Source organism: Misgurnus anguillicaudatus, chromosome 23 (genome assembly GCF_027580225.2).
Source record: "Misgurnus anguillicaudatus chromosome 23, ASM2758022v2, whole genome shotgun sequence".
Taxonomy (NCBI): domain Eukaryota; kingdom Metazoa; phylum Chordata; class Actinopteri; order Cypriniformes; family Cobitidae; genus Misgurnus; species Misgurnus anguillicaudatus.
Window position 1 is genome coordinate 9,676,657 of NC_073359.2, and position 22,909 is coordinate 9,699,565.

The 22,909-nt window shown below is 37.2% G+C and overlaps 1 protein-coding gene across 1 annotated transcript in view; it reads right to left on the minus strand.

Annotated features, from left to right (window-relative positions):
* Nucleotides 1-22,909, minus strand: part of nek7 (NIMA-related kinase 7) — a 94,025-nt gene that overhangs the window by 37,449 nt on the left and 33,667 nt on the right. Inside the window, exons 3-5 of the mRNA XM_073861613.1 lie at nt 21,517-21,657; nt 14,683-14,742; nt 6,909-7,019 (exon numbers count right to left, since the gene is read on the minus strand). Of these exons, the coding sequence (XP_073717714.1) occupies nt 6,909-7,019; nt 14,683-14,742; nt 21,517-21,657 (312 nt within the window). The remainder of the gene's footprint in view (nt 1-6,908; nt 7,020-14,682; nt 14,743-21,516; nt 21,658-22,909) is intronic.

The window sequence follows — 22,909 nt, forward strand, 5'->3', positions numbered from 1 at the left end:
AGCCGGGAATTTTGACGCATGTGTGTATTTAAGGCTAATACAGCGGCAAAAATACTCACAAGCTCAATGAGAAGCGGATGCGCGGCTTGCACGCTTCTCTCAAACAGAAACAGTGCGCGCATATAGCACTGTTGTTTGTGTTTCAACGGCTTCAAATCACTCAATTTAAAACTGTGGTGCTTAAATACGTGCACAAATTTTAAGCTTTTGTGACCAGGCGCACAGCAACGTGACGTGGGTGCGTAACCTCGAATGAGAAAATCGTAAAAAAAAGTTAAGTGTGTGTGCGCTAGGGCTGCAACAACGAATCGATTAAATCGATAAAAATCGATTACTAAAAGTGTTGGCAACGAATTTCATTATCGATTCGTCGTGTCGCGTGACGCAGAGACGTTTAATTTAAAAAAAGAAAAAAATAAACCCTTCAGTTAAGCGCGGAGCGGAGTGAACACACTCGTGCTGCGTCCCAAACAGCCTATTTCTATACTATATGGTAGGCAAAGAGTATGAGAAGTAGTGCTTTTCGCCTACTATATGGTATGGAAGTATGCTGTTTGGGACGCAGCGTCGGTCTCTCTCGCGCACTGTTGCTTGCAGAGTTCGGCGGCTCATAGACAGGGCGGAGAAAAGACAGGGCGGCGGGGAAAAGATGAAAAAACCAGCAAAGGTAGAGGAAAACCACATGTCAGTGTTTTACTCATCCCAAACGTAAGCGCGTCACCTGGAAGTTAGCCGGCAAAGAGGTAAACAAACAAAGACGACACGCTTATGCTTTATGGAGCGACGACAGCGGGTAAAAAAAGTTTCTAGAACGAATAAAAAACTCCAATGACAAACTCCACTGATATTAAACAATGAAATAAAACTTTGAGAGGGAGTTGTATGAACGCTTTTCCCCGTCATGGACCTTTACGTAAAATCATCGCGCCATCACTCTCCTGCTGCCCTTTCCTGCGCGCTCCAGCTCATGCCGACTGCCAAGCAAGGAGACGCGCGTGCCCGGCCCAACATACAGTAAGTGCCGCCTTTTGTTGCATAAACATCGTCTTACATTTTTTAAGGCGAAGTAATGAATGGTGTATTTGCATTTTGCGCGGGAGTAGAAGAAGCATTTTCCGTTTTCACAAGACGCATGTATGTGGCCAAATGTAAATAGAACAGTTTTAACAAATGAGATAGCTATCCGATCAGAGAAAACACATGAAGTCAAATATAAAGGCACAAAGCTGTCACTGGGGCAGTACCCTTTATAAAAAGTCCTAATATGTACCATTTAGGTACAAATATGTATCTTTGAACTGCCAATATGTACTTTTGAAGTACTAATATGCACTTTTTGGGTACAAAGAAAGGTGTACCTTTTTGAAAGAGTACTGTCCAGTGACAACTTTTGTACCTTTATTTCTAGTGTACTCATTTACTATCTTTTTGATCCCATCAAGAGAGGCTTCTTGATGGGAAATGCATCATAAAAAAGTCTATATATTTGGCAGATGTAAAGCATACATGTGTATTTTTTGTGTTAGTCCATTTTTTTTTTTTATTATTATTGTAACAGCTCAGGTATGTTCAAGGAGCAACATGTTTGTGTAATTTCTAAAGATTTTTGTTCTGTTTTGAATAAGGGGTTGGAAATGAATGCTTTTCTTGTTTTTTTGTTTTTTATCCGATTCATCGATTAATCGAAAAAATAATCGACAGATTAATCGATTATTAAAATAATCGTTAGTTGCAGCCCTAGTGTGCGCTCAATCTGCACAGACTGCTTAAACAGACTGCTTAAACTTCGGCAACAAATAAGGTGACTATAAATTGTAAAACAAACTGGCTAGTGATTTGACATCATTACCACAATAGCTGGACATGATTTTCATAATTTCATATACTGTGACCCCTCATTTTCAAAAACTCATCGGATCTAAGAATGACCTATTTTGGATAAAAAAAACGGCTAATTTCGCCGAAAAGGTGACAAGTTTGCACCCTTGTATATTTCACATGCAACTTAAAGGTGGAGTCCATGATGTTTGAAAGCCAATGTTGATATTTGAAATCACCTAAACAAACACGCCCCATCCCCAATAGAATCTAGACCTTCTGTTGATAGACCCGCCCCACACATACGCAACCCGGCGTTTGATTTGATTTTATTGGCTGTAAGTGTGTTTTGGTAGTCGGCCCGTCTCCTTTTCCAACGCGTTTTTCAAACATCGTGGACTCCGCCTTTAAGCTAATGGTGTAGTTGAGGATTTTTGTGGTAAATGGTTACAAAAGTACTTCAAATCTCTCAAAACACAGCTTTATTGTATAGATGAGAAGTAAACAAAAATAAAGATATATTATTTGTATTTTTGAAATTGTATATTTTTCTTACAATAATGCGATCATATAGTAGTGGTGTAAACAGAAAACGAGGACCATTTAAGGGTTAAACGGTTCTGAAGTGCGTCTGATGTTGTATTTGACCCATTTTACATCAAAGTGCAACATTTGCTTTGATGTAATTTCTGGCGACAATTCTGGACCGCACTTTCCACACGTTATACTTGAAATCTAACAACAGATTTTGCTAATCATTTTCACAAAAGTTTGCAAACCTTTTAGCACCATGTCGTCCAGAGCAGTCGGTTCGCTCTGGATGGGGTCTGCGAGTGCATGACCTCGCTTCAAAGCGCGAATTAATATGACGTTACATTATTAATTAAGACAGAATAAAGCTTGCTTAGTCAAAATGACGCTGTAATTATATGACCTTTTAACATGCTGTCTCAATAATTGAACCACCGGCAATGTGGTAAACCTGCTTATCAAATGAGTTAAATGGGGTAGGGAATCTATTAACAGAACAAAAAGAGAGATCTGTAGGTTATTTTAGGGCGACGTATTATTACGTTGCACGATTGTTCACTTTGCCAATTTTGAGCCCTGGCTCCACCCGTACACCTCTTCATAGAAATGATCAGATTGGCGTCGAGCAGTCTTGAGCGCCAGAAACCTTGGACCACATCCAAATAAAGTCGGTGGATCTATTCTTCCCCTGCCTTTCTATTTGCATATCAGAGGGCTGTTTGATGTCAATGAGGGAGAGAGGCAGCCCCTCTGTGCCTTTAAAAAGCAAACACGGCACATGCAATATTCTGTAAGTGCATGCAAATGAAGGGACCATTTGATTTCATTTGAATTCCGAGATGGACGCACAGAATTGGGAAGGGGACTGAAAAGATGGGAAAAATCAAAAAGAATAAAAAATGTTGAATTTATGCATTCGGAGCTTCTGTTTTACATATGGCTCAATGTTTGATTGTATTCACTTAACAATGCTGGGGGGATTAGCACTAATATATACCTTTGGAGTGATATTGTTAAATAAAAAAATGATACTAATTAAAGCAGCGATAGGGAAAAAGGGAGGGCGAGAGGCGCAAATCTGGCGGTGCGGTGGAGCAAACAGAAGTAGCTGACGGTCAGAAAATAAGTAAGCCTGAGCGCCTGTTATGATGCCAGTTAAAGGCTGTCTTGTCGAAGTTGTAGTCATACTAATCCTCACTGTTCCTCATTTACCGACGCAAACGCAAGGAAAAGCTTGATCTGGGAGGTTTTGTTTGCGCTGAGAATTGTTTATGCAGGGGGAGATTTAGTGAGGGGAATATTAACATGCAGACCATTAAATTTGAAGCATCAGGTTGTAAACGTGAGCTGTAGGGATGTCAGGAGTGGAGAAAATGGAAAGGAATCAAAGCAACAGTATAAAGCTACACGATCCTACTTATGAATAGGATTCTCATAATAAAATCAAAGGAATGCGAGAGTATATAAAAACTGAGGTGGAATCTGGGCTGAAGTGAACGATACTTGTAATGAAAAGCAACCTGCAAAATCAATTGAAGACTCAATGCAATCCGTGACAGCCAAAATAAAATTTAAAGGGGATCTATTCACATTTTTACATTTCCTTTGGGGTTTGTACCTTTTGCATATTGTTAACATGTACTAATACACACTTACATACTAGGGATGCATAACGATTAATCGCGATTAATCTATATCTATAGTAGAATAAAAGTTTTTGTTTACATATATTATGTGTGCGAACTGTGTATAATAATTATGTATGTATGTATGTATGTATGTATGTATGTATGTATGTATGTATGTATGTATGTATGTATGTATGTATGTATGTATATATATATATATATATATATATATATATATATATATATATATATATATATATATATATATATATATATATATATATATATATATATATATATATGCACACATGCATGTATTATTTTAAGAAAAATATATATTGATATATTAAGTATTTATATTTATATATAATATAAATTATACATAAATATACAGATGTATATACACATGTAAACATTTCTTAAATATATACATGCATCTGTGTGCATTTATCTATACAAAGTTATTATACACAGTTCACACACACATATATTATGTAAACAAAAACTTTTATTCTGCTATAGATTAATCGCAATTAATTGTTATGCATCACTATTACACACAAAAGTAAACCATGACGCATGTATATCTCTTTTTTTACTTGGACTACAACAAACACACGGATTGTAGGCAACAGTTTACTTCCTGGGATTGGTGATGTAGTAAAGACCGACTTATTATTAATTCCTCCCGCTTGGACTGGCAGCATGTAGGTTAACTCCTGTTAGCATTGCATTGAGAGTGAGCTACAATGCAATGTATGTTTTTTGAACCATAAACCATGCGAACACATTATATTATGCCAAATACACAAAATAACGTTGCTTTTGAGCAATGAAATGGTAAATGGAGTGCATTTATATGGCGCTTTCAACAGACCCATGGCCATCCAAAGCGCTTTATTAGTTGCCTCACATTCACCCATTCACTCATTCCTTCATACGCCAATGCAAGTTACACCTTACACCTTATAGTTGCCCTTAAAATGTAACAAAAAGGTTGTAAAAAGTAAACATTACATCAAAATGAATCTATTTTAGTGCTGGGCAAAGATTAATCGCGATTAATCGCATAATATATGTGTGTGTGCGCTGTGTGTAATATTTATGTATATTTAAACACGGACACATACATATATACACATTTCAGAATTTTTTTATTTATATATCCATTTTTTGTTTACATATAATATAGAATATATAAAAATATAAATAAATAATATTTATAGTATAAATATATATACACACACACGTAAATGTTTCTTAAATACATACATGAATGTGTGTGTATTTATATATACATAATAATTTCACACAGCACAAACTCATATTTTATGCAAAAAAAAATCACTTTTATTTTGTATGCGATTAATCGTTGCCCAGCACTAATTATTTACTTTGCTAATGCTACGTGCACACCGCCAGTGACCAACAACGGCAGACCAATGCGATCTTGTTCATTTAAATGGAGGCTTGGCGACTTTCGACAACACGACCGACAGTGAGTGTTAGCAACAAGTATCCAGCTACGTGACAAAGGTGAAGACCGTTTTAGGACTTTCGGGAGAAACTACCAATGAGAGTGAAGCAGTGGTAAACTGTTGCCTACAATCCGCGTGTTTGTTGTAGTCTACAAAAAGAGATTAACGTTGGAGACGATAACTCGCGTAATTTTTAACTTTGGGGTTTGTACCTTTTGCATATCGTTAACATGTACCAATACACACTTACACACCAAAGGAAATGTAAAATCGTGAATCGGACAATAGGCGCTCTTTAAAAGATTCCAGAGAATGCATTCAAGCATCAAAGTGTCCACTACTCTTTTTCGATAGCGTCGTTGGCAGGGCAGCCAGAGCATTTTTTGACACCCTGGTCAAAGCTGGTGTGAACGTACAGTTACTAATTTGTGACAACCAGAATTATGAACGCCTCCTAATGACCTCACTGAAAGGGACAGGCGTCGCTGGTGGTGTGCACGTAGAGTAACACATGTTCCTGGTCTTCTTTTGGATGATTTATTGGTTTGCTATTTTAATTAAATAACGTATGTCTTTATGTTTGATCTTTGGTCCAAAAAAATGTCTGAGGCATGAGCGTTTGCCAGTGTTGCCAGATCTTGCACGAAAAAGCAGCGAACAAGAAAAATCTAATAATAAACCGAAATAAATCCAAATGCTTTACCTCAAATATCAAAATATTGGGACCGACATCTTTACACTTTTATAACACCAAAAACTTGATCGCTTCATGAGCCAAAAGCCAAAAATGGTTAAGCGCTAAAACTGTATTCAAGTACAAAAAAGACAAAGACCTGGCAACACTGCAAGACAGCGCGCGCTGAGGAGCAGCCTCACAAAAGCGTACAAAGGGTGGTTTGTTGTTGCGTCAAGCAAAGCGCGGGCGCAGCGAGCGCAGCTTGCGCTCATGCCGCGGTCAAAGTTCAAAATAGTTAAACTTTTGCGCTGCGCTCTGTGACGACTACCCGTGCGGCCAATAGAAACGGGGCGTCTAAACAAAATGAACGAAAAGCTTATACTCGGGTCTGGCCAGCAGAGCACAAGCGGCGAGCGCAGCGCACACCGCTTCCTATGTGAAAGCCGCTTGAGGCCTTTAAGATGACATCATCACGCACTGATCCCTCCTTTCCAATATGATATTCAACAATATCATATTGAGACAACTTTTCATAATCATGTGAATTCATGCATAAAATCAAGCCCCAACAAACATTTGTTCCAATTTCCTATCTGATTTTACTTAAAAAAGCCAAACACTTTGCTCATTTCGTGATGACTTTATGCATTAAGCAAAAGTCATTTAAAGACATAAATCTGCATTCACGTATCCATCCAACAGCCAGGATGGAGAAAACACCCTGTAAGACAAAAAAGAAGGGGAAAAATTGCTGACAAATCGGCACATGTCCCATACCTTTATCATTTGTGAGAGGTCCCCGGCGTCTGCGAGTTCCAGTACTATATTTAGCTCGTTTTCTTCGATGAATGACGCGTGGTATTTAATTACATTGGGGTGGTTCAATTGCTGTGGAAGAGAGGAAAAGGCAAGAGAGAGAGAGGCAGAGTATCAGTGACTGTTTAAATATTAACAAGACTCTGTGGGTCAGGAGAGCTTGCAAACAGGAAGGTGGCGGAAACCAAAGCAGATGCTTGTATGAAGGTAAACATGACATTATCATCTACTGTCCAAGCTACCCTGCTGTCTTAAAGACCAAAGGGAACCTTTAGAAATAACAACGGAATGGATCATAATGTAAACAATTATTCTTGTACGGTACTATTATTTGAGAGCACTGTTTTACCACTAACTACCAGTCACGATTATGAAATTTGGCTGATGGTTAATCGTCTAATAAACTGTGACAATTATGATGATTAATTGGCCGTTTTATTGCTTTGACATTTAATTCTCATACATTTTTTTGTGATTATTTAAAATAAATCTTTTGCCAGGTTTAACTGGCAGTAAAGATTAATACACACACTGCAAAAAATGATTAAAGAAAAAAATTTAGTATTTTTGTCTTGTTTTCAGTAAAAATATCTAAACATTTTTAGATTGGGATGCTTTTTCTTGATAAGCAAAACGACCCAAGAAAATAAGTCTTAGTTTTTAGACCAAAAAAAATCAAATTTAAGTGATTTTGTGCATAAAACAAGCAAAAAAAAATCTGCTAATGGGGTAAGCAAAAAATCTTGAAAATTTTTCTTAAACACTAAATTATTTTTAGGGGTCAAGCCCAGAATGGGCGAAGACCCCTATTGTATCTGTTAGTTTTCTTATTAGGGGTCAAGCACCGAAGGTGCTGAGACACCTATTGTTTCTGTTAGTATTATTATTATTATTATTTTTCCCCAATGGGAGTCTATGGCAGCCCTATGAACCGTACATAGGAAAATGATGAAATTTGGCACAGTTGTAGAGATGGTCATAAATAGTCATGTGACCAAAAATGGGGTCTTTAGCAGTAACTCTATAGCGCCACCAGTAGTCCAAAAATTCAATGTTCAAACTGTTATAATTGGTGAACTATTTGATCTATGAAAATTCTACTTAGTACACGTGATTGCTCTCATCCCGCTTATTGAATTTGATACTTTACAGTAAGACTCCACCCATTACAGTAGCGGCCATTTTGAAATGTACAGTATTTCGTTTTTTCGCTACTCCTCCTTCAAATGTGGTTCAATTCTAATGAGATTTGGCACAGATGATCTTTGGAGTGAGCCGCATAGAAATGACCGAACAGAATTTTGATTTTTATCTTTGTTCAAAAGTAATAAATGCGCAAACTTAACGAGGTTGACGCAAAAATGGTTCTGAAGCTGTAGCTCAGTCATTCTTTGATCAATTGCAATGAAATTTGGTACACGTCATGTCAAGCATAAACTGGGGGACCATGCTGAATCTGGTGACAGCGCCACCTATGGGTCATGAGATATGAAAAAAGGCTATTTTTGCCCATAACTACTGAATTGTTTGTCAGAAAACTATGATTGTGGTGTCTACGGATTCCTTGGCTCATGCCGCATCTGTGGATGTGTATTATGCCGGGATTGACCGGACCGCTTGTCTGCCATTTTGAAATGAGTCATAAATTGCTATAACTTTTGAAGTATTGGCTATATCGGCGAAAAAAATAGGTAGGGAGCTTCGGCATGATGTCCTGAAGTTACCTGGGAAGTCAGAGTATGGCGCCACCTAGGGGTTATAAACAATAACAGTTCTTATAGAACTGCCTATAACTTCTGAATACTTTGTCTGATATTAATTTTCTTTGTGAAATTAAATTCACTGGTTTATGCCGATTGCAACGATACCTAATTTGTCATTTTCCAACATTCTATTAATGTGTTATTGTAAGGCATATGGTAAATTATCTTTTCGCTACTCCTTTTACAAATTTTGTTTATTTTATGCCAGGTTCTGCTCGTAGGTTCTTTGGAGCAACCCGCACAGAAATGACTGAACAGATTTTTCTGGCACCTAGGCATTTTTTTGAGAAATACCTCTGTAAAGTTGATCGTGCCTGTGATGTTGTCTATTTGTCATAGTTAATTACTGTATATTACATTTTATAGCGTTGCTCTACAGAATGTTTTTCTTGTCTTCAATCTCACTTGAGCTTTTTGATTCTCATATACATTGTATTTCTGTTATTTCTGCTCTGCAGTGTCATTTCTACATCTTTGGTAATTGGCATATGTCAATCCTTGCATCTCTGTAATTTCTTTTCTGCTGTTCCTTGAACTGTGTTAACTGAGTGGCGTGGCGGGTAAGGCGCACGCAATGAGATTCTGAGTTCTTGGGTTCTAATCCCGCCTGAGGCAAGTGTTCGTTGTTCTATTACATTTTGTTCTTTCTCACCTATTCTTCTCGACCTGTCTGTAGTTCACATATGTTCAGTTTTTGCCATGTTTTCGGTTGCTTCTTGGCACTGCGGTGGTTCTGCTCTGTGATGCTACGCCTTGTGTTCTTGATGCACCTTGGGTGCTCAATGCGCCCTGGGTGATTGATACGTTGTATGTTTCTTGCTGTGCTTTGGGTGTTTGATGTTCTTTGTGTGCTTGCTGTGCTTTGAGTACTTGCTGTGCTTTGTGTGCTTGCTGTGCTTTCTGAGCTTGCTGTGCTTGCTGTGCTTTGTGTGCTTGCTGTGCTGTGTTTGCATTGCGCCGAAGGTGCTTGACCCCGTGTTGCTGCTTGCAGCTATATTTATTATTAGTTATTCTTCTTCTTCCGCCATTGCGGTCTATGGCAGCCCATAGAACCGTACGTAGGAAAGTTATGAAATTTGGCACACTGATAAAGGACAGTCCAATGTGTCCCCATAGCAAATTTGGAGTCTCTATGTCTAACCCGCTAGCGCCACCAACAGTCCAAAGTTGCACTTACGTTTCTGCTTATAACTTCTGACCCATACGTCCTAGAAATTAAATTCTTGTTTCATCTGATTCCTTGGCTCAAGACGATTCGACTGGACCCTATGACGTCATTTTCCGTCATGAAAATTTTTCCGCCATTTTGAATTATTCGTAAAACCTACTTTTGCGAACTCGTCCTAGAGCTTTAGCCCGATTTCCACGAAAATGGGTATGTAGCATCTACAGACCCTCACGGCAAAAAGTTATGGAATTCATGTCAATTCGTCGATCCGTTTCTGTAAACCGCGTCAACGAATTTTACGTAGAGCGCAAAAAAACGGATTTGAGGCTGTATCTTCGGCAAACTTAAGCCTATTGACACGATACTTGGTACTTGTGATGCCAGTCAGGAACTACTGGTGCATGCAGAGTTTCGTCACAGCGCCACCTAGTGGTCAGACTTATGCTTTACACGCCTATAACTTTGGCTCCGATTGACGTATTTTCACGGGACTTGTTTCTTTGGAGTTCTGAATAGTTGCTGAGTCCAACGATACCAAACATGCCAGAATTCGCCTTACGGTTAACCCTGCGCAGCAAAATAGCGCTTAAAAAATACGCGTGAATATCTCCGCGAGCGTTTTTCCGATCGACTCGAAAACACCATAGGAAGAAACTAACCTTACCTTCTGAACAAAAAGTTCTATTGGCGTTATATTAAAATTTCCATCAGAAATGGCCGAAAATTGCAAAAAACGAAAAATTACCTTTAAATTTGGTGTTTTTTACACATAAATGGTTATAACTCTGCAACAAAATGAGATTTTTACACCAGATTTGATACGCTGATGCATGAGCACATTCTGAGACCACACAAAAAAAATTGTATGCTTGCACCACTAGATGGCCTTATAATTGAACAAAACCTTTGATAACAAGCCAGCCTTATGGTCATACAACTGTTTCTTAACTAAACTAAAGTGTATAGTCATAAAACTAGCTAGATGTAACACAATCATGACCTGATGTTGCATGCAAAAATTTTTCATTGCGCCACCTACTGGTTTTGAGATAGAATATGGTATTTTTGCCTAAAACTACTGCAACAACACATCTAAAACCATGAGTCATCATGGGTTATTCCTTTCATGGCTTTGACTATAATCACTGGTGGTTGCCAATTCACTCCCTAGCAACCATTGAGAATACCTTATCAACCGTTTTTGCAAAAGCTATTTCTCTGAATCAGAACATCGTAGAGACACGCGGATAGTCTCTTTTGACTAATTAAACTTGTTATAACATGACGTGACCCATGTTTTGCCACTGCAAACACCACTCGCATGTCCTTCAGTGCTCTAATGTTCCCTGATTGTCAATAACAGAAGGACGATTGCAGTAGACAAGAACTTAGATTATTTTTGTTAATAACTTTTTTGTTTTTTCATCTAAAATTATTAGGTTTACCTGGAGTCTTCAATTTGCTTATCCAATCTCAATTTTACATCCTTTTGTGCCCTTTTCGGCTTGACCCCGGCATTGCTGCTTGCAGCTATATTTTTTTTATATTTTTGGTCTAAAAACTAGAGTTAATTTGTTGGGTCGTTTTGCTCATCAAGAAAAAGCATCTTAATTGAAGAATTTTTTGATATTTTTACTGAAAACAAGATTAAAATACTAAGATTTTTTTTCTTGAAAATCCTTTTTTGCAGTCCATAACACATATTTAAAAGTAATCTGATACACTGCAAAAAATGACTTTCTTACTAAGTATTTCTGTCTTGTTTTCAGTAAAAATATATAAAAATTCTTAAATTAAGATGCATTTTCTTGATGAGCAAAATAACTTAGGAAAATAAGTCTAGATTTTAGACTAAGAAATACCAACTTTAAGTAAACAAGTGCTTAAAACAAGCAAAACAAATCTGATAATGGAATAAACATATTTTTTATTGAAATAAGTTTACTTTTTTCATAAACACACACATTTTTGGCTTGTTTTAAGCACAAATTCACTTAAATTTTATATATTTTTGTAAAAATTGCAAAAAAAAAAAAGATTTTCAAGTCTTGTTTTCAGTAAAAATATCTACAAATTCTTAAATTGAGATGCTTTTTCTTGAGCAAAACAACCCAAGAAAATAAGTCTAGTTTTTAGACAAAAATATCAAATTTAAGTGATTTTGTGCATAAAACAAGCAAAAAAATCTGCCAATGGGGTAAGTGAATTTTTCTTGAATTTGTTGTTTAAGAAAAGTGTTTAAGATTATTTTGCTTACCCCAAACTAGACTTATTTTCTTGGGTCGTTTTGCTCATCAAGAAAAAGCATCTTAATTTAAAACATTTTATATATTTTTCTGAAAACAAGACAAAAATACAAAGAATTTTTTTTCTTGAAAATCATTTTTTGCAGTGTAAGTAAAAAAAGTCATTTTTTCCAGTGTACGGCCTCGTTTATACAGGCGCTGCAGCTCCCCCTTGTGTTTTTAGAGAGATGTGCAATCATTGCGGTGATGTGAAATAATCGCGATGAGGTCAAACAATCGCGATGAGACGATTATTTAATCATTGTGACAGCCCTAGCTATGGCGATTGTTATGCGGATACTTGGACATTCTGTAAATTTGCTTCCTGTTAGGTGAAAGGTCCCAAGCCTTCAGCTTTTTGTCATTTTTTCCTGTTGGTTGGTCAACGTGTGCGAGTTCGTAAAAGCACAGGCGAGTGTTGGGGGATGTAAAATAAAAGAAAACAAGTGTATCAATGAGAAGCGAGACAGGCGAGGGACCTCGCGAACGGGAGGGTGTCGGGCACCGCGATGAGCTGTGACACAGCAGAGGGGGTTATTAAAGAAATGTTCATGGCCCGCGCTGATACAGGGGAGAACGGGAGCGTCTCTGTCGCCATCCTGTGACTTCCGTTAGATGTATTTTTGGATCACACAGCTGCAGCCGGCGGTGTCAGCCCCACTCTTCTTTTCTCTCAAACCCCTGAGCTGCCACATCCAATGGTGATATGAAACACGACACTATCACAACATTTACTTTAATCACGTTACATGCTGTTATATTAGCCTCCTTTCTGTTGGGAACGACATTAAGTCAACCCTCTGTTTATGACAAGGTAGATTACAGTGACAATTATATTATGCGAACTCGAAACATTCGAGATTGCTCGTGGGTTTGGCAAGCAATTTCATAATCCTGTTCATGTTTAGAGCTGTTAATATATTAAACGGTTGCTTTTTAATTTATTCCATATGATCCGTTACAAAAAAAATCAACTAATGGGATACATAATGGTTACAATAAGAAACAGGATAACTGTGCCAGCTTCTTCTGTAGACAGCGAAACATTTCCGCATAACAGCATCATTTTGTTTACAGTGGGAAATGGGGGGTGTCTTAAACTGACAGAAAAACAAATAGGCAGATGCACGGATGAAAGGGGGGCTACTGCCAGTCTCCCTCATTATTTTGATTTGCGATTCTTTCGTATTTTCTCCAGCTTTGTCCACTGAGGTAGAAGGCACGATTCTCTGTTCCATGCAAATGGCTTATTAGCGGCTTGAGGTGAGCTGGTTATAACGACTGATTTCATTTGCAGCGGACTAGAAATTATTTTGTAAGGTAGACGAAACGCATGGTAGAAAGACCCGAACAGAAGATGTTTCGGTGTTTTAGCACCCTCTGACCTCAGCGCAGAGGAGCGTTCGCCTGGCAAAGTGTCGTTAAGGAGCGTGACAGCGCCCCTGACGCCCGCAACATGACCTTTTCACCCGGCACCTCCGCATCCTCCTCCCTTCCTCCCGTGGGAATGACGATATCTCAGGAGGCCCAAATTTTCAACGAGCTCGACTTCACCCCGTTCACGCAGGCAGGGTTTGTATCGCTGGAGGTCACCGGGTCACTGCGCTGTTAGGAGGCATTTCTACCTCTGGGTGACCTAATATAATCAGTGGACTGAACTACAATTTGAAAGGAATAAGACTATTTTATATTTTATTTAGACAAATTTTCCCCAATAAAAATAACAAAATTAATTTAAAATTGGTTACAGTAGCATAAACTTCACAATCTCGAAGGCAGGTCACGTGACTACGTTTTTATTGATATAGTAATAATGAGTGACTTTCGTTAACTGCTGCCGATCTTCGTTTATGAAGGCCGTTAAGTTTAATTATTATATACAAAGCAGCAACTAAAACTAGTTCTTCAAAGCAGACGTCTACAAGCAAGTAGGCTCGGCAATGGACAGCAATTGGGGTGAAGCAATTAACATGATAACGGAGCGAGAAGTGTGTGTGCACGTGTTAAGGGGAGGCTTATCCGACAACCGATACTAAAACAAAACAGAGAGAAAGCAGACACCTCAGATCAGCTAGACGTCAGCTCTTATTGGAGCTGTCATTAACTTGTTAGTTAGTGCGTGCTGCAGCGAGCCGCGGTCTGTTTAAGGTGGTTTGATGAACGCAAGCGATGCATTTAAAAGACAACAAAAACGAAAAATGATGTTCGGGAACATCAAAAGATCCATGGGGGAATGAATCCCCCATTTGCTAAGTATTACTGGCGAGATAAAAACTATATTTTGTGGCATTGAAAACAGAGTCAATCTTGGCCTAAAGGAATGACAGAAAGAGGACCGTGTTCAGAAACAGAGAGAAAGAGAGGAAAATGAGGGAGAGAGAAAGAGCTGTAGGTCTGATTTAGATCAATTGTTTTCTCTCTCTCTTTCTCTTTCTCTGGTATCAGGTCTCGGCATAGGCACCTTTAGAGAGCCTAATAGCGGCACATGGTGTCGGTCTCTCGTTTCTCTGGTTTCTTACCTTCAGGAGATCTATTTCTTTGATGCAATCTTGCCGAGCTTTGGCATCCATCAAGTCGAATATCTATCAAAAGATCAAAAGGGAGAAGGAAAAAGGAAAGAGAAAGGGAGTTATGCCATACAGAAGGAAAAACAAGTAAAAAACAGTAGTGGCAGAAGCTGGTGGGGCAAGAAGGAGGGGAGGTGCTGTTAGGCGCAGAAAACCTCTGGACCCCCAGACTTTTTGCCTCACCGCATCCACCCGCCTGCTGCTTCAAATGTCTCTGTTTTCTCACATTCAGCTGTACTCACAGGTGAGAACAGCTATTGGTAAGACTTGGGTTGATTTCTGCTAGTGTATTTTATGCAATCATTATTACATGATAAATAAATCCATAACATTTTAGGTTTTTGTGCATTGTCTGTGTTACACATTACATATACTTATTATAGTACTAATAGTAAATTATGCATAATTATATACAATTAATCCAAAGCCTAACACTAGCTCGATAGTGAGTAAATGTTGTTAATAAATTTACTTAAATGTATAATTACACCGTAACAAGGACACCTTAAAATAAAGTTAAACCTGTTTTTAAAATGAACCTGTTTTTTTAATTTTTTTATTTTCAAAAAGTTGCCAGGCAGCGCCAACATTTTTCATGATTTTCACAAATTTCGAAAAGTTTAATGCCTTCCAGAAAATGTTTTTTTTTTAATATATAGCCATACAATATATTAAATGAAATAACAGACCCTCTGCTTTAAAAAGAAAAGTTTCATCCTATCTTCATTAGTTCTCTTTTTATCACCTCTTAAATATGGGTAGGTTTCTTAAAAAACAAATTTTGAGCAAAAAGCTGAGATTATTCAATTTTTATGAAGGACTTTTGATAGAGATCAGATACAGAGCGATCCTCAAAACATACACGGGGGATACTTCCGGGTTTTATAAGTTGCGGAAGATTATAAGTAGCGGTATTGCGGATTGACGGAAATCCCCGTCATTGGCAGGGAAGCGTTTTTTCTTAATTGACGAGTTAACTCGTCAGCGGCAGGGAAAGAGTTAAAATATATCAATAATTTTTATCAATATAAAAATAAAAATGATTTACAGCCATGTACTATGTGAAATAATGCACAAAACATTTAATGAAACGAACATTTGAGCAATCTTTGATGTAATAACCAAAACTACACATAGTATGTCAATAATCTTTTGTAATCTTTTATATAAAACACAGCTGACTGTACGTAGTTTATTCCATCTAGTGTAAGATCACACAATTATATTACACAAACTCTAAAGATAATTCAGTCAATAAATGATATGCATTTTAATAAAACACTGCCCAACATCAAACGAATTGAAGAAACGTTATTAATACCTGAGGCACAAAGTCTAATGAGGTCTCGCGGCGCGGATGAGGCGTTTGGCGCGGAAGACACGTTTCCGGCTCATTCGCGCTTCTAGTTTGCGCGAATTGAGCGCCTGGTTCGGTACTCGCGAATGGTGCTTTTTGTGCATTTTTTGTTTGACGCGAATTGCCGGCTGATGCCCGAGTTGAAAAATTTTAACTTTGGCAAAATTTTGCGCCATGTCACCCTTCGACCTCGGCACGCAGTAACATCATCACTCCTGACTACTCCCCCTCTCGCTAAAACTTCTATCAATATTACTGCGCCCGAGGTCAAAGTGTAGCAAACTAAGTGCTCTTCCGCCATACAATATAGTTTTCATTTTTTATCTTCTTAAAAAAAATCGCCATGCTTATTTTGTGCCACCATACTTACTTGTGTAACTACTCGCGTAATAGTCTTTAAATAGGGAAAACATGGAAGTGTTTGGTGGCTTCTAAATTCATCCCTGTTTGGATCCTAAGGAATGAATGGGGCTAAATGCTAACACATTCACAACGCGCTTTCCAAAGCTTAAGTGCACGCATTAAAAAAAGATAGGGATGTATTCATTCATCTAAGTTGAGGTAAGAACATAGTAAAATATTGAAAAACGGTGTTGTTTTCCTTTAAATCTAAAAAATTGTATTGATAAAGAGTCATAACGGAAATTTTTGATCAATTCTTGCTATCAGAAATAAACATTTAAATAAAAAACACTGCATTTATGCTCAATTTACAACCATAAAATGTGGTGACATTGTAGTGAATGTCTACCCTGAAAGCTATAAACAATGTGTACAATATCATGGAGGGATTTAACTTTAGATCTTTCCACTATATACTGTAATAAAAATAACTAATAATAATAAATGTGCTTGAAATACCAGGTTCGGTGCATTTTGCAGCTCTGCATCTCTGCATTACAGAATTTGTACATTATACAATACTACAGACTACAACAATAGTGGTATTTAAATTCAACAAGCACCAATTAAGGGATGTGACTGGCATGTAAAACAAACGGCATTATGGGAAATATTCACGGAGTTAAATGTGTTACAACCAGTCATTTTTTTTAATGTCACATACAAAAATACCAACTCATCCTCGGCTCCTCATTAGTGTGGATAAAGCCAGTGGTTGTGAGGGAGCAGACCACTGCGTTGAAGATGGTGCGTCTATATGTGTGTTGCATCTTAGAAAAGCAGCAGCTATGGTAACCAGGCACCATTCTTTTAATCTAGAGCTTGCCAATTATTTCTTTCAGCACTTCTGCTTTGCACATCCGGAGGAAGCACTGGAGCTTTTTTCTGATAGCTGTGTCTATTTATGTGTGTGGTGAGACAAGCAACAGATTCAATCTTAATTATAACACTTGCAGAGCCAATCAGATGCTTGCTTCAGTTAAAGCTAAAGACATGCAAATAATCTGATGGCTGTATTATGCATAAAATCCCAACAAACATTTGCTGCGTTTCCATAACCCTTCAAATTGAAAACACGTCAATTTTGAATAAACTTCCATATATCGCAAAAAAAAACATTTTTACACTAAGGTGAGGTGGTTTTTAAGGCAATTCCAAAAAAGAATGTATCGCAAAACTGCATTTTTTTCTCGTATTTACAGGTCACTTGGCGTGCGTGAAAGTCACATGATATTTTTGTAATCAATTATTGTACAGTGTGTTTGGTTGGAGGACAACACAAAAGACTGGACAAGACAGAAGAAACACTTCATGTGGCATCACAAGAACCAACAAAATACAGCAAGAGCGATTCACGAGTTAACAGCTCTGTGCACTTTCGAGTTGCTCTCGTGGTATTTTGATGTCATCAACATGTCGGTCTCTGCGATACCGTATGAAGTCGAATACACCCATCACCATGATTTTTGGATATACTTATTTATATTTAATTAAATTTAAGTTGCATAACATTGGTTTATGGAAATGCCATATTTTAAAATCATTTTTGTCGACATTTAGAAAATGCGCAAATCTTTTATGGAAACGCAGCTATTTGTGTTATAAAACTTTCTTAGTTGGTCCACTCAATTTTGGGTGCCACGTTATATTAGGTGCTTTTAACTACAGTTTACTTGCATAAGAAAAATTATGTAATAAACTAAAGAAACTTTATAGAGACTTTAAATGTAAGTACAATGTATGTACACAATCGCTGCATGGAGGAAAACGTTTCATCCTATCTTCATTTGTTATTTTATCACCTCTTAAATATGCGTAGGTTTCTTAAAAAATACAAAACTTGGAGTAAAAAGCTGAAATAATTGCATTTTTGTAAAGGAATTTTGAAAGAGATCAAATTCAGAACGATCATCAAAACATACACAGAGTTTAAAATTAATTGAATTGGTTTTTGCGTCGTATTTTATACATTTTGTATCTAGTGGATAATAGCAGAATTACAGATTTGCGTAAAAACTCGTCAGGAACGCGTCATTGGCAGGGAAATGTTCTCTCTTAATTGACGAGATAACTCGTCAATGGCGGGGAAGGAGTTAAGTATATAGTGGTTAAAGACACCTAATATAATGTGTGACCCATTATTGCTCTATTGTTTTACATTGTTAGAATATCGTTGAAACTCAAATATGCATTTGCTTTTGTGGTTAAATTTTTATGTGCTAAATATTGTAGGCATATATGAGACCCGGGCAGTGAAATCAAGGCTTAAAGGCCCGTACGATAAAAAAAGTTTTAAAAATCGTTTTATATTTAAGAGAATAGCGGCATTCACACCACAAATATAACGATAAAGATACAATGAACAATATCGTTGCTGTGAAAGTCACTACGTAATAATTTTTTCTTACCACATTGACTATGCCAAAATCTTAGATATCAGATTACACAAAGTACTACAGGGGTGCAATTATTTGTATTTCATTTGAATATTTTTTATCAATTATTTATTAATAGTAAATTTTATTAATTTTTAATCAAATTTTTAACTGTTAACATTAGTTAATGCACCTCAAACTAACATCAATTACTGTAATGACATAAACAAGAATAAATAAATGCTTATATACAATATATTGTTTATTTTTGTAAGTAAATAATGCATTTACTAATGTGAACAAAAACACATTTTTTTTAAATGATACAGAAATTTGTATTTCATATTATTCAGTACACATAAACAAATAATTATTGCACGCTCCTCTTCCGGGCGATTCACATTTCGCATCTTTTGCGCGCTCAAGTTCGTTATTTCATATGTAGGCGCGGTATGCACGCTCATAATGAAAGCAAAGCGCACGCGGTGCGACACGCTTGTTTTTTCCAGGCTGATTTGACATCGATTTGACATCATTACCACAATAGCTGGAAATGATTTTCATAATGTCATTCACTGCAACCCTGACGCAGACCCCCCTCATTTTCAAAAACTCATCGGATCTAGACGAATCAGAAGAATTACCTATTTTGGATTCAAAACTGCAAATTTCGCCGAAAGGTGACAAGTTTGCACCCCTGCTACTAGTTTCACTGTTTAAAGTTACGTGAAACACAGCGTGTTAAGGAAACCTGCTAGGGATGCACCGATAGGATTTTTTTGGGCCGATACCGATACCGATTTAAACAGACAACTTCTGGCCGATACCGATGCCGATACCGATATTAAACACTTGTATACAATACTATACAGTTGGTCTATTAGCTAGTTTATTTCTGCATCAAATTTTTTTTACTGAACATGGATTGTATCTAATTAACATTCAACTGACCAACATAATAAGAGGCACAAATTAAGCTAAAACAAATATAATAAGACAACATGACAACCTTCAAAGGTGGTTTTTGCTATTCAGCATTTCTTTTATTAACAACATTAACAATTTTTTTTTTTTTACATATAATGGATTTCTTTAATAAACATAAATAATGCCAGTGCTATTGCTTTAAACAGAGAATAAATATTGCTACTTCAAAAAAAGCTGGACTTCTTGCCCCACTAAAGTGCAGTCTGTTTCTTTTATTGTCTAAGACACTTGAGCCAGCTCAACAAAAGTTTTCTGTCGGTGCTTAAGTATAGTGCACAGTAGGGCTGGACCAGAATGTTCGAATATTCGTTCCGTTGGTTGACATTCGATTTTCAGTTTTGAGATTCGAATATATATATATATATTTTACAGCGTTCATGCAGAGCTTTTGCCAAGCAGGAAGTGCGCTTCACGCTCCCGCTCTATAGATGGCGCAGAGAGACCAACATCCATAGCCAACAGCCAACAAACGCAGCCAGTAGAAGAAGAGATCGCCTCAAATGGAAAGCGGGCTTCCTGCTTTGGCATTCACGCTAATAGTGTTGTAAATAACGTTCAGTTTCTTGCAAAAACTGATTGATTTGCTTCACAAGACGTCAATATGTCACACGGAGTTATGGGGGATTACTTTTGTATTAGATATAACGTTATATGCTAAAAGTGGCGGATCGGTTGACTTGCATGACGGAGCACTGGCCTGGGGTTTCTGCAAAATATCTTCTATATTGTTCTACTGATGAAAAAACATATTGGATGGTGTAAGTGTTAGTAAATAAACTTGATTTTGAAAGTATGCTACTGTTTTATTACAGTTTGTTGAACTTCATTCATTCGTTCATTTATTTTCGTTGTTTTATTTAAATGGCCTACCCTTTACGTTATCAGTAATTACTATGTTTCTAATTTCTGATACGGGAGTGTTTGTTTGTTAGAAAAAATGTTAGGCTACCTTATTAAAAGTATTGCTCGTGTTTTGTTTCACTAATGCTGTTCTCGCAGCACGCGTGACAGGCACGCCGCTACATACGCACACAGATTCCTGCCTTTATTAAAGAGAAAAATATGTTCAGTCCCTCCTTCCGAAGCTTTGAATGTTTGATTTGATTTCTACTAGAGCTTCGAAGCTCAAAAAATGGTATTCGGAACAGCCCTAGTGCACACCCAAACATTAAATCATTTTAATTGAACAACAGACATGCAATTCATTGCCTTTATGCGGTTAATTAATAAACAATCGGTATCGGCCTTTCTCGTGCTATTGCCGATATGCCGATGGTTTCAAATTCATACAAAATCGGCCGATAAATATCGGAGGCCGATACATCGGTGCATCACTAAAACCTGCTGGTTATACGCTGTGTACATGCAACAACAACAGCATATTTATATATTCAGTGACATGTAAACTGTAATTAAAACTTTCGCAATTTACAAGAAATATGAAATATTAGTTAACTGTGTAAGTTTACTTTTTCACAGAATGTTCTTTACATTATGTAGGATGATATTATATAGAAAACAATAAACTAAAAATTACTTTAGCTGGGTTTTCACTGGCAGGGTCGCATATTTACTCTAAATTACAATACAATTCGAAATCTGATTAATTTCTGTGAATCTTTTCTTTCAACTTGTTTATAAAAAAATCTTTAAGAAATTATTTCTTATCTGTACTTTCTTCAGAGCTACTGGAGTATGATCTTGTATATATGTGGCACGATAAACCTCGCTGAACTGTCCTCTTCCAATCTTCTTTCCAATGGCAAAATTGGCTAAATTATTATAGCCCACATCCTGTTGGATTTTCTGAAAAAAAGAAAAAGAAATGCACATCAGACGCATTCGTTTTGAGCTTTTTGATTTGTCTTAAATTTAAAGTGTCTCCACAGATCGGCCATTGTGTTTGTTTTTGTTGATGTGCCAACAGAAGGAACCAAGCTCTCGGGGGCATTTGCGATAGGTGTCATTAGGGCGATATGTCAGGACAAGAGAGTGTGAGAACAAATCAACATTAAGCATCCATGCTGGATCCCAAGCACAATATGAGTCTTTGCCATATACTGTCTAGATGAATCAGACCTTCGTGACATTTCTGCTTTTGAAGTGACTTATGCTGCACCAGTTAGTGACAAAGTGCCTCGGGGGTTCTTAAGAATTCTTGTGGCGCCTTGACACTTGCGCTCTAAAATTAAAAATCTAAACAAAACCCGCAATAAGCCCTACGGAAATGGTGCGAGCAAATAAATAAATTAACAGGTTGACCTTTAGAGGATTTTCTTGTGTAAATCCCAAAAACGCTCTGGCAACCGAAGGTGACAGATAGTGGAATGCAACATCATTTGTGGCGAACTACCTGGAGATGGCCATAAGACATCCTTGAAGGCAAAATACATTGAAGATAAAAAAATGAATATAAAAATAGCACCCTTGTTGTACCATGTGAAAGGTTAGATACCGGTTACATATGATAGCATAATAACTAAGTGAAGACTCTTCAGGTTCTTATAAAATGATAATTTATTACTATGTTTTTTGATATTCTGGTATAAAGTTAAGTTTGAGCTTATCCAAACAACTTGAAATGTTCATTTTTTAAGATAGTCACACCAACTAAAAACAGTTCAATTTGAATGAGGTGCATCAGCGTCTTTCTTGCAATATACTGTACGGACAATCTGTCACATCCATCAACATTATTATTATTGTCTGAGATATACACAGAATAAATTCAGAGAAACTTGGCGAGATGCTGGAGGGGCGGATGTGGATCAAAGGGCGACCAATTTAAGAATTTCATTGTTTTCTAACTTGACAGCTTTAAAGGAAAAAAAGGTGTGAGCCAAAGAATTGCCCCATCCAATTAACACACTGAGGTAGCTTGTTTTTCCATGTGACAACACGCTCTCAGCCTCTTCTTCCAGGGACACATCTGGTGCAGCAGAAGAACTCAACAGTGAAGAGAGAAAGCTGGATCAGACTACATTTAGTCATACTGTATAAACCTAATATCTAAGATGCCACGTTTCCCAGCAACACTACTTTGTGTCAAATCCAAAAA